Source organism: Balaenoptera ricei, chromosome 13 (assembly GCF_028023285.1).
Source record: "Balaenoptera ricei isolate mBalRic1 chromosome 13, mBalRic1.hap2, whole genome shotgun sequence".
Classification (NCBI taxonomy): Eukaryota; Metazoa; Chordata; class Mammalia; order Artiodactyla; family Balaenopteridae; genus Balaenoptera; species Balaenoptera ricei.
The window spans coordinates 83,310,248-83,320,672 of record NC_082651.1 but is presented as its reverse complement, the minus strand read 5'-3'; the positions used below and the strand labels follow the sequence as shown (position 1 = coordinate 83,320,672).

Genomic DNA, 10,425 nt, shown 5'->3' with positions numbered 1-10,425 from the left:
AATTCAGGTTTTCAGGTCACAATTTGGATTTTCAGGTCACATTTAAGGTGCCTATTTAACCTCCAAGGCGGGGGGGAGCCTATCACAGCTGGATATATGAACCTGGGTCTCTGAGGGAAGTCAGGGTTGGGGCGGGTGTGGGAGTCCTGGACCCTCCCACATGCAGAGAACAGGAGGAGGAAGGGCGCCGGGGGCATAAGAAGATGTGGGGTGTGATGTCAGGAGCCCAGGTAGAAGGTTTCAGGGAGGGCCGGTCCAGCTCCTGAGAGGTCACGGGGATGGGGGTGAAGGCCCTGCCGGGGCGGTTGGAGGGGAACCAGAAGTGAGCAAGCAGAGCCGGCAAGGGCTGGGAGTGCTTTCAAGTTTTGCTGTAAAGTAGAGCAGAGAGACAGAGCATCTGGATGGGGGTCAAGGGACAGTATGCGTGTGTGAGATGATGGGTGGCATTAAGGAGACGCCTGGGGAAAAACGGAGAAGACAGAGGGAGCTATGGCCCGAGCAGGAGGGCAGAGTGGGATTCAGAGCCGGGTGGAGGGAGGCGGCGGAGCAGGGCAGGGCAGCTCCCTCTGGAGACAGGCAAGAGGGGTGGGCTGGGGGAGGAAGGACAGGGAGATAACAGAAGTCCTCACACTGGGCCAGGCAGGACCTCAGTGATGGATTAAGGCTCACGTCGCTGTTACACGAGCCAAGTCAGGGCCAGGCAAGGGATGGACGCCTCGTGAGAGATGGGGGTATATTTCTCTATGCTGGTATCTTTCCTTCCTCCGATGGAGTGGGGGCCTTGTGATTCCATCAGAGGCGAAGCTTCTCAGAGGCTCCGGGTTCCCTCCCTCCAGACAAGTGCACTGACTTTGGCTAAAGCCCTGGGCTCAGGGGGGCTGCGCGGTGGCGCGTCCCAAAGGCAGGGCCCCTCCCCACCCAGCGCCCGTGCTGTCCCCACGCTGGGGTTGGGGGTAGGGCACCGGAGGCCACATGCTTGACCACAAGACAAAACCCGGGTTTCCAAAGAGAAGACCCAGGCTCAGGATGGGTAGCTGACCTGCCCGAGGCCACACAGGATCCAGATCCGTGGGTTCTGAATGGTGGTCTTTCTTCTGAGACAGTTCAGGGCACCGGGGGCTTCGGGGTCGAGTGAGGGGTTGGCAGTGTCGCTCTCTGAGGTTTGAATCCATCTCTGGAAACTGCTGTGAGCCGTCCACCTCTCAGAGGCCTTCGCCCCCAAGCCCCCAGGCACTTCCAACCCAGCCGCACCCCCTCCTAGGATCCTATCTGAGGGGAGGAAAAGGTACACTGAGGTGAGTGGGCCATGGCCTTTTAAAGTGTGCTGGAACTTAAGAGAAAGGGAGCTTTGGGCTGATGCCAGGAGACTGTCCAAGGGGAGCCCCGTGCCCCTTGGACGTGACTTCCCCGCGTCCCCATCTCCAACATACACCTTCTTCCCCTCACTGCAGCCCCTCCTCCAACACCCACATCCCCCAGGAATTACACCCAGTGCCCAGACCTGCACCTCTGGCCCTGCTACTTATGGCTTTGGCTCCCCCAACCAGCCAGCGCCCCCAGGCAGCCTCTTCTCTCCCTCCTTCCTCTATTCCACTCCAGATCCACTGAGTCAAACTTGGTGAGCCCAGGGAAGGTTCTCTTGAACCAGCCAGCCTGGGCCTGGTGGTGTGTGGCATTTCCTCCCCGCCCGGGGCAGACCCACCTGGGCAGTCGACCCTGTCACTCCCCATCTATCTTGACTCCTGCCCAGCCCTGACCCTTCCCTGTCTTTCCCAACCCCTCAACCATCAAGTGACACCTCATTTAAACCCAGGAACTTCACTGGATGGTTTTTATTAATGAAATGGCCCCAGCAGCTCCCTCCCATAAGCTCTAGCCAGACCTCCCACCCTCAGCTCTGATGACACTGGGGTGCTCAGCCTTGGCTTTCAGAGCCAGAGGGCACCAAAGACACCCTCCCATTTCTCCTTAGGCCTGGAGCTCGAGTCTCAGGGATTCAGTCCGAATTCCACCCTCCACCATGCTGCCTCCAGGCCGGCGCTCCAGGTGAGCTAATTTTCAAAACTTAGTGACCAAATAGTGTTGCTGCCACCTCTGGCTTCTTGCTACAGATTTTTAGCTTCTCACACACACAAAGTGTCTTGAGTCTTTACTTTCCCACTGAGATTAACACATTTCTGAATTGGTCAAACTAAAGACTACATTTGTTTCTTTCTGAACTGAGAGTCTCAGAGCTGAAGATACACTGTTGGCTGACCTTTGGGAGGAAATCAGGCAAATATGTCAGGAGCCAACCAAAATGTTCATCTACTTTGCCCCAGTAAGTCTCATTTCTGGTAATGTTATCTTAAAGAAAAAAATACAAAATATAGGGGGGAAAAGCCAACACATAAAGATATTTATTGCAGCTCTATTTATAGCTAAAATAAAATGCATATATATAGAAACAAACATCCAACAAGAAAATGCCATGCAGCCATTTTTTAAAAAAGAATTCTACATCAACATTGAAAAATATTGAGAAAAAAGTAGGATAACAGTTAAATATACATTTACAATTTTGTAAAGAAAATAAAAAGTGCCCATGAAAAAAAGCCTGTTATTTTCCCCTTTTTCTCAAATTTCCCCCTTATAATTTCTTTCAAAGCTGCCAGCAAAGTGGTGCAGTCCTAAACCTCCCCCGAAATCTGCTGTAGGAAAGAAACCTTGAATAACCCTCCCTGAAGAGAAGAAATCATTGGCGGGATCTGCTTGGCACTTAGGAAATGGAAATGCAGCATGGAATGCCAGGGGTCTTAGAGAGAAGATGTGATGGGAGAAGCCCAGTTCTTCTATGTGTTCAGATCAGTCTCTTAGATGGGACAACAGGGAACTAGTAACTGCCAGGCAAAGAGTCACGAGGACAAAGGGGACCTCATGTGTGAACGGGCTCTTCCAACCGCAAGACACCGTCCACTTGCAAGATAGAGCTGAGGAGGGGTGGGTCAGCCAGAAGAACCCAGACTTGGGGTCTCAAGGAAGGTCAGCAGGAGCCCCAGTGGCTGTCCAGCGCCTCTTAACTGACCAGGGCTTCACTGTACTCAGGGCGGCCCTTGTACTGCTGGCCAGTAGTGAAAAAGGATCTTCTTATGCTGAGCTGAAATAGACCGACTTCAGCCGACTGGCCCCACTTCCGCCTGCCACGTGGAACTGCCCAGAATCATCCCAGCCCCTTGGGCTCTCCCTGTCATTGTCTGCACCCTTCTCTAAATTCTCCCTTTTTTGGGGCCAAACACCTGTGTCTCCCAGGGTCCCTTGCACAGTCTAGACTGTCCACCACCCGGCTGCTCTCCTCTGGATGCCCTTGTGTTTTGGAGAAACCCCACACAGAGAGCAACGGTGCCTATAACCAAAGCCCTCCAGCTTGTCTGACACAGGCACAAGGCCCACTCCTCTCCCGGCTCTAGTCTGAAAATTTCTATAGCTCAGCCTTGGACAGAATCTGCTCTTCCTGCAACCTTACCTCACTCTAACTTATCTTTGAGCTTCCAGTCAACCAAACCACCCTTTTTTGCACCCAGTTTACAGTCCCTATGGAATGTTCATGCAGGTGATGTTTTTAAAGGGAGGAACTGCACTGTCTAGACCCAATGCTAGGACCTCCCGGTTTGGGCACTTAACCCCTCTGAAGAAGGTTGCCAACAGTCATGTCAGGGGAAAGGAGACGCAAGACAAAAGGACATTATTACGGTGCTTTTTCCGTTTTTCTTTTTTGCACAAAAACAGTCCATTTATTCAAGTGTTCTCCAGCACAAGTACATTAGAAAGGAGCTTTATTATATTCTTCTGGGCACAAAAAAAAAAAAAAAAAAAAAAAAAAAAAAAGTGATGAAGGCGGAACTGACAGACTTTCTACATCTGCTGTACGCACTGACCTCTTTATAATTATTTCATAACAGCTATGTCACGAGCATCACTTACACAGAGATACAACAGAACACCAGGGCATGGGGGTGGGGACCCGTGCAGGGCCCTTTCACACTTGCCCCTCCCCGATGTCCCAGAACCAGACTGTGAAATGTACATTATTATTGTCAATAAATAGAGAAGCAACCCTAAAAAAAATACAGTGGTGAAAGGATGCTGGAACCAGGGAGAAAAAAAAACAACAACAACAAAGAGTCAGAAGAGGAACTGAAGAGAAAGGAAAGAGGGCTGGGAAGGGAAGGGTCTGGGGAGTTAAGTCCTGCATTTAGCTGCGTGGAATGTGCAGTAAAAGTGCTCTCCCGCCGGGGTCAAAGCGAAATCGTCTGTAACAGTAAAAGTTATTACCAAATCAGCTACGGAGTTTATTCTTCAGTATGAATACATGATTTCCCACAAATAAGTAAGCACCCGCTACTTCAATGCCTCAGCTAAAACACATGAAATCGCTCATTTAGTTTTCAAGTACAAAGTTAAAATGCCTTTTTAATAATAATATATCAGAGTAAAATAATAGTCTCTTTTAAACTCCACTACAAGAAAACAAAACAAACAGTCATTGTCCAGACAGCAGACTTAATTTAACAATATATATTTTTAATAAAATGTTTTAGCACCTTGTTGAGTCACCTCCTCCCTCTGCGTATTCTAAGGAATTTCGGCATTTTTGTGGTTGGTTGGATTCTAGGGCTGTGCAACCAAATCAGTCTGTGAAGTGAAATGGGACTCAGGTGATGCTTTCGGATCCCTGCTCATGTCCTCAGGCCCAGGGCTGGAGGCCGTGAGACTGGAGGTTGAGAAAGCCGCCCTCCCATGCCCCTGGGGGGAGTTTTCCAGTTACTGGAGTTACAGGAATCTGCGGGCCTCCGTTCGTTCGGGCAATTCAGCCAGTCACGACTAGCAAAGGACCTTCCATCCTTGTCCTCACTGCTTCTGACCTGCTTGTTTCTCCCTCTCCCCAGACTCCACTGCTGAGGATCAGCGATAAACAACCAAAGGCCCACTCAGCCGGGTCTCTGGAACATACCGGTGCAAGAGGGGCTACCTCGCTTCCTAAAGACCCCAGCCTTCCTTTACCAAAACGTAAAGATTCGAGAGCTTCTGCTAGAACAGTGGAGTCCACCCTTGATATAAATCGATTCTCTTTCCTCTTAGATCCTCCAAACACTTGTGGTTAATCCCTGCCTCAGCAAGGAATGGCCGGGAGAGCCATTCCAGCTCCACGCCATCCCTCCAGAGGTGGAGGAAAAGAGGGCAGGACAACTCCAGTGTCATCTCTAATCACAAGCGCTGGGAGGGTCCAGACTAGACCACGCCCGATGACAAATTCAGATTCCTCATCTCCTGGGATCAAAACGGGGCCTGGCTAGAAACCCAGTTCTCACCAGCATCTTGGCTCTGCTGCTACCCTGACCACAGGCAACGACCAGCCCTCATCAGATCACAGTGCGAGGCAGGACCCACGGCCCTAACCCTGCAAGTTTCCTGAAAACGACACCTGTGAAAAATACCAGTGCCACAGCCTCTCTGCCCCAAGCAGAACAGCGACAGGAATTCAAAACCACCTCCAAGATCCACTTTATGTATATACCGATGTCATCAGAGAGATGAAGACTAAGAACATTCCCCAGATGGCTCTGCTGAAACAGTCCTTCCCTTGCTCCTGTTACAGACCTTCCTGTGCTGGAGACGGCGGGCTATTCCCATCTAATTCCCGTCCCATCAATTCAGGCTTCCCCAGAATTGCCAGCTACGCGTGAAGTAAGGGGAGCCGGCCCTCATTAGACCGGTTCAATGTCCACCACCAGCCTTTCTACCTGCTGGGTCTGCCTGTCCCAACCTGCACTCTAGCGACTCACCAAAAACCCACAGGCATCTTCGCCAGCCGACCACTCCCAGGCCCGTCTCAAAAGCAAAGTGGTCCTGCGTGCTCTTTTGGGAAGTTTGCTTTCTAGAATGTTCAATAGCAGGAAGGTTCTGGGGTCTAGAAAGAAAAACAGACAGTGGCACACCTGGGTTGCCATCACTGACTGCAAGACCCCACGGGTCCTGTGCTCCTCGGTCGGCTCCCGGGAAAGGCAGGCAGCACCAGCCAGCTTGAGGCCCACGGGGCTCAGCGGCGCTGGCTGGAGACGAGCTTCCTCCTCGGGCAGGCGACCCAGGGCCCTGCGCCCCGCCGAGCCCCAGCTACCTACCCCGGCAAGAGGCACAGGTCCCTCTGGCACCTGCAGCAAGTAGGGGGGCATCATCCTCAGTCCCTAGAAACCCTCATTTCCAGGAATTTGTAAATTGGCCTGCTCTTCAAAAAGAACACCCCACTGGGAACATACTCCAGAATTTTCCCTAGGCCTTCTTGGTTTCTCCCGCTGCACTGCCTCTACCCTGAGCCTCACGCACGGCAAGTGCCACAATCCCCCACCTGCAACCCCGCGCGACCTCACCTCAGCCTGTCCAAGCACAGCTCCCCTTTAGAAGGTGACCTGATCCCTGTCCCCAGGAGCACCCCCAGAGTCGGGAGTCAACTGTGGACAGCACCCTGGTGTGGCCAAGTTGGCACATCCCAAGGTCCCCTGCACCCTACCAAGTTCTACTGTGGGACCAAGCCCACGGGTGTGGCTGGAAGAAAAGCTGGTGATCGTTAACTCTCATCCCTGCGAGGGTGCATCCGGCCCCTTCTGGGGCCTAGTCAGGTTGCCAGACTGTGCGAAACAGGTCATCAGCCACAGCAAGCAAGCTGGCCAGCCCACGCTGACCCCTCAGGCTCGCCACATCCTTGGCTACCAAGTTTCTTCCCCACACCGAGCCCCTGGCTGGAGCTTGGGCCACTGGGAAAAGCAAACTCCTGCACAAGCAGTGGACAAAAGGCCTCGGAGAGCCAGGAAGTCTGTCTGCAGAGAAAGAGACTCTGCCCTGACACTGGGGCTGGGAAGACCTTAGCGTTGGCCGCCAGGGGAGGGAGCACCTTGGACTGCCTGCGGCAGCCCTCCTCCCCCAGCCCTCCGGAGCAGTGCTGGTGGGCTCTGGGCCGGGAAGATGGAGCCTGGCTGGAGGGGGTGGGGTGAGCACCACAGTTCGGTACAGACTCCAACGGGGGAAGGGCCGAGGGGTTCCCCCACAGCTGCTCCAGCCCCGTGGGAGCCCACCATCACCACCTGGCATCACGGCACAGAGCTGGCAGGAAGCAACTGGGTATCACCTTAAAAACCAATCTGACAAGGAAATGAGTAGCCTGGGGTGCGGGACTAAGCTCCGCTAAAAGGAGTGGGAGACCGCGGCCACCAGCTGTGAGCTTACTCCTGAGCAATGAGCACGGGATTCAAAGCCTGGTTTAGTTTTGTCACCAATTACTAATTTGCTTTATTCAAAAGATGAGGTTCACTGTCCCATTTTTTCCCAATGGAAGCCCCCTGGCCAAGACAGCCCTGGACGTCAGTTTCGTTTTGGTCGGGGCAGAATAGGTAGGGGGAGCTGAGGGCTGACTGGACTGGTGCCTAGGGTTGCAGGTCAGTGTCACAGGTTGCTAACAGAAGAGTCTTTTGACATCACCAGGGGCAAAAGAGATAGAACGCTACCTGCTAGAGGAGAGCACCTGCTAAAAGAAAACCTCCTCCTTTTCCTGCCTTCAGCACCTAGCAACTTCTGGGATTGACAGTCTACCTGCAATCAGGGCAACAGAGGTAAAGAGCTGCAGGGCCGACTCTGCAAAGTCCTGAATCCTGGGGAGAAGAGCGCTGGGAGCTCCCTGGTTTTGTGTGTGTGTGTGTGTGTGTGTGTGTGTGTGTGTGCGCGTGCGTGTGTGTGTCTGTGTGTGCGCGTGTGTGTGTCTGTGTGTGCGCGTGTGTGTGCACGCGCGTTCGTTACGCATCGGTATAGAAACATGTTCCTGTGTGTGCGTGTGGGATTGACTGACTGGCGTGGGGCCTGTCTGCAGTGGGGCCCGAGACTCTGCATTCTGAGCCTCCTTCCCCCGCTCCCCACTACATAATATTTCTTATACATGACCCTATCTATGTATTTATATAGCGCCTATCACCACCGTAGGCCCTATCTTTCTAGGGATGCGAACGTGGGACCATGTGCTTGACAGCACACCTCCCAGCCCTGCCAGTCCCAGGAGGTGCCATTCCCCCCTCCCATTATAAAATATATATCTCTATATGCCACATTATCTACACCCCATCTACCCAGGCAGGCATCTGCCCATTGGGCCCTCACCCTGGAGCCACACATGCCGTCCCTGCCTACAGCCAACACCAGGCTGCCTGCCTCGCCGGGAAGCGGAACCAAGTGTCGGGCACTTGGGGCTCCAGGTGCTGCTGACTCGAGGTAAGAGCACAGCTATCATCAGACCAAGTACTAGAAAAGAAATACACACCACTCCAATCACACACGCGAGGAGAGAGATGCCTGGTCCTCCCTCCAGCCCTGACACACGTGACTCGAGAGGAGGGAAGCAGAAGAGAAGAGGGACGCGCCCGGAAGGCCGGCCTCGGGGACCCCCTGGCCGACGCCCAGCTGTCGCAGCGCCCGGTGGCCCACCTGGCCCGAGGGGTGGGGAGCCAGGGCACCAGGGCCACCACTAACTTAGAAGCACCCTGCTCCCCGCACCTTGGTTTGAAACCTAAAGGGAGGGGGGGTTGGGTTTTTGTTTTCTTAAAGAAAATCTGAAAACAAACATAATTATAACCAGAACCATAAGAATAATTATAACAAAAGGTGTCATCAGCCTCCCAGTATAAAACTGCAGCCTTTGGAGATGACCAAAAACATCACATTCCAGGGGCCGGAAGCCGCCTTGTGCACAGAGGGTGGATGGTGGGGGCCTCATAAAAGAACACACAAAAAGCGACTTAGACAGGAAAGCACCAGTACGTTTTGTATGTTTTTTTATTTGCTCCAGGTGGGGTCTGAACTGTCACTTGCCCGCACTCTGGATTTTTTCTGACCCCACCGCAAGGAGCCCTCGAATCGGCTAATGTGAGAAATTGGGAATGAAGACCCCTCATCCTGCCATCTTGCCGAGGGAGTCTCCTTTTCGAAAAAAATCAAAAGGTTATCTCATGAGCCTGGATGGATCCCACTCTCAGCTTTCCACGGTCCCGACCACTGAATTTCACCCCCTTTTTTGGCAGGGAGAAACGGGAGAATGCTGTTCCCAAATTCTCCTCCTTCACGTTGTTAAACACCAAGGGGAAATAAAAAAACCCCACCACGGTAACGGTTCACCTCCAAGCTGTCTCCCTTTCTCCATCCTTGGTTAAAACCCTTTGCACATAAGGCAACGTGGAAGCTGATGTTTTTACTCATCTCGCTGTTGTAAAGCACCATTATGAAGTCGGGTTGTACAGTAGTTAACAGTACCTTTTATATATATATCTCATATCTATCATATATATATAAACTGTAAACAAGAGGTAACAGCGGCTTCTAGAAACTGATTTTCTTCAAGGTTTCCTGTGTGGTAGGCACCTGAATACTGTATAAAAGGGTCTTGTGTGGTGTTCTCGTCTCTCTGCTGCTAGTTGGGTTGTGTTTTGCATGACCAGGAATGGTGCTGGCAAGACAGCTCAGTGGCTGGGAGGGAACTCTGCCGCCTGAGTGTCTATTTTCTGTCCTCTGCTTGTGCTCCTATCTGATCAGGCTAGAGACAACAACAAAAAAAAAAGATATATAGTAAAAAAAAAAAAACCAAAAAACAAAACAAAACAAAACAAAAAAAAAAACAAAAAAACCCCAATATATAGATTTCTATAGAATTTCCTTCTTTCCTTCTCTCCCATCTTTCCTCTGCAAGGTATGTTACTATTTTTTGTTACTGATTTTTTTTTTTTTTGCTGCAATAAACCCTCTTGTTTCAGTCACAGCAAGAAACAAAAACCCAAACAAACAGAAAACCCCTCTGAAAAGAGTAGAAAACAAAAGGTTTGACCGAAAAAAAGGGGGTGGGAGGGTGGGGAGGGAGCTTGGTTTTGTTTTTAAATAGGACTGAAGATTAACATTGAAAAATCAGGAGATGATGTCCAACCCTTTTTACAAGGCAAAGCCTTCCGGTATTTCTGCCTCTGTGGGGTTTTTTTTTGTTTGTTTTAAATTCCTTTTCCTCTTCTGGGTGCTGATACTTCTCTCCATCCTCACGTTCTTGGTATTTTGTTGTGTTTTGTGTTTTTTGTTTGTTTGTTTAACCTTGTGTCACTACCTCGGTTTGCCCTCACGTCCCTTACACACAAGCAAAATATTCCTTCAGCGGAGCGAAGAGGTGGCGGATGACGGGCACGCTCCACGACCGGCCCAGCAGTCTCTGCCTCGCCAAGCGGCTCATGTTGGAGACGTCGGTATAGTGGACAGGGAAGCCAAACACCCTGGGGAGAGAAGGCGGAGAGGGCAGGAGTCAGCGCCAGCCTGGGCAATTCTGTCTCCTTAATAACCCGTTCGAGACTCTGGCGCCCGGCTACTCTCTGTGGG

General features: G+C 51.7%; 1 protein-coding gene across 5 annotated transcripts in view; it reads right to left on the bottom strand.

The window, feature by feature from the left end:
* Positions 1 to 2,137: 2,137 nt before the first annotated feature.
* Positions 2,138 to 10,425, bottom strand: part of DNMT3A (DNA methyltransferase 3 alpha) — a 106,488-nt gene continuing 98,200 nt past the window's right edge. For 3 of the 5 annotated variants that reach the window (XM_059893475.1, XM_059893474.1, XM_059893476.1), the window contains exon 23: positions 2,139 to 10,322. In XM_059893475.1, coding sequence (XP_059749458.1) covers positions 10,181 to 10,322 — 142 coding nt within the window. In that variant the 3' untranslated portion in view covers positions 2,139 to 10,180. Of the gene's footprint in view, positions 10,323 to 10,425 lie in introns of all 5 variants that reach the window. The other 2 variants (XM_059893477.1, XM_059893478.1) reach the window with 1 other exon arrangement.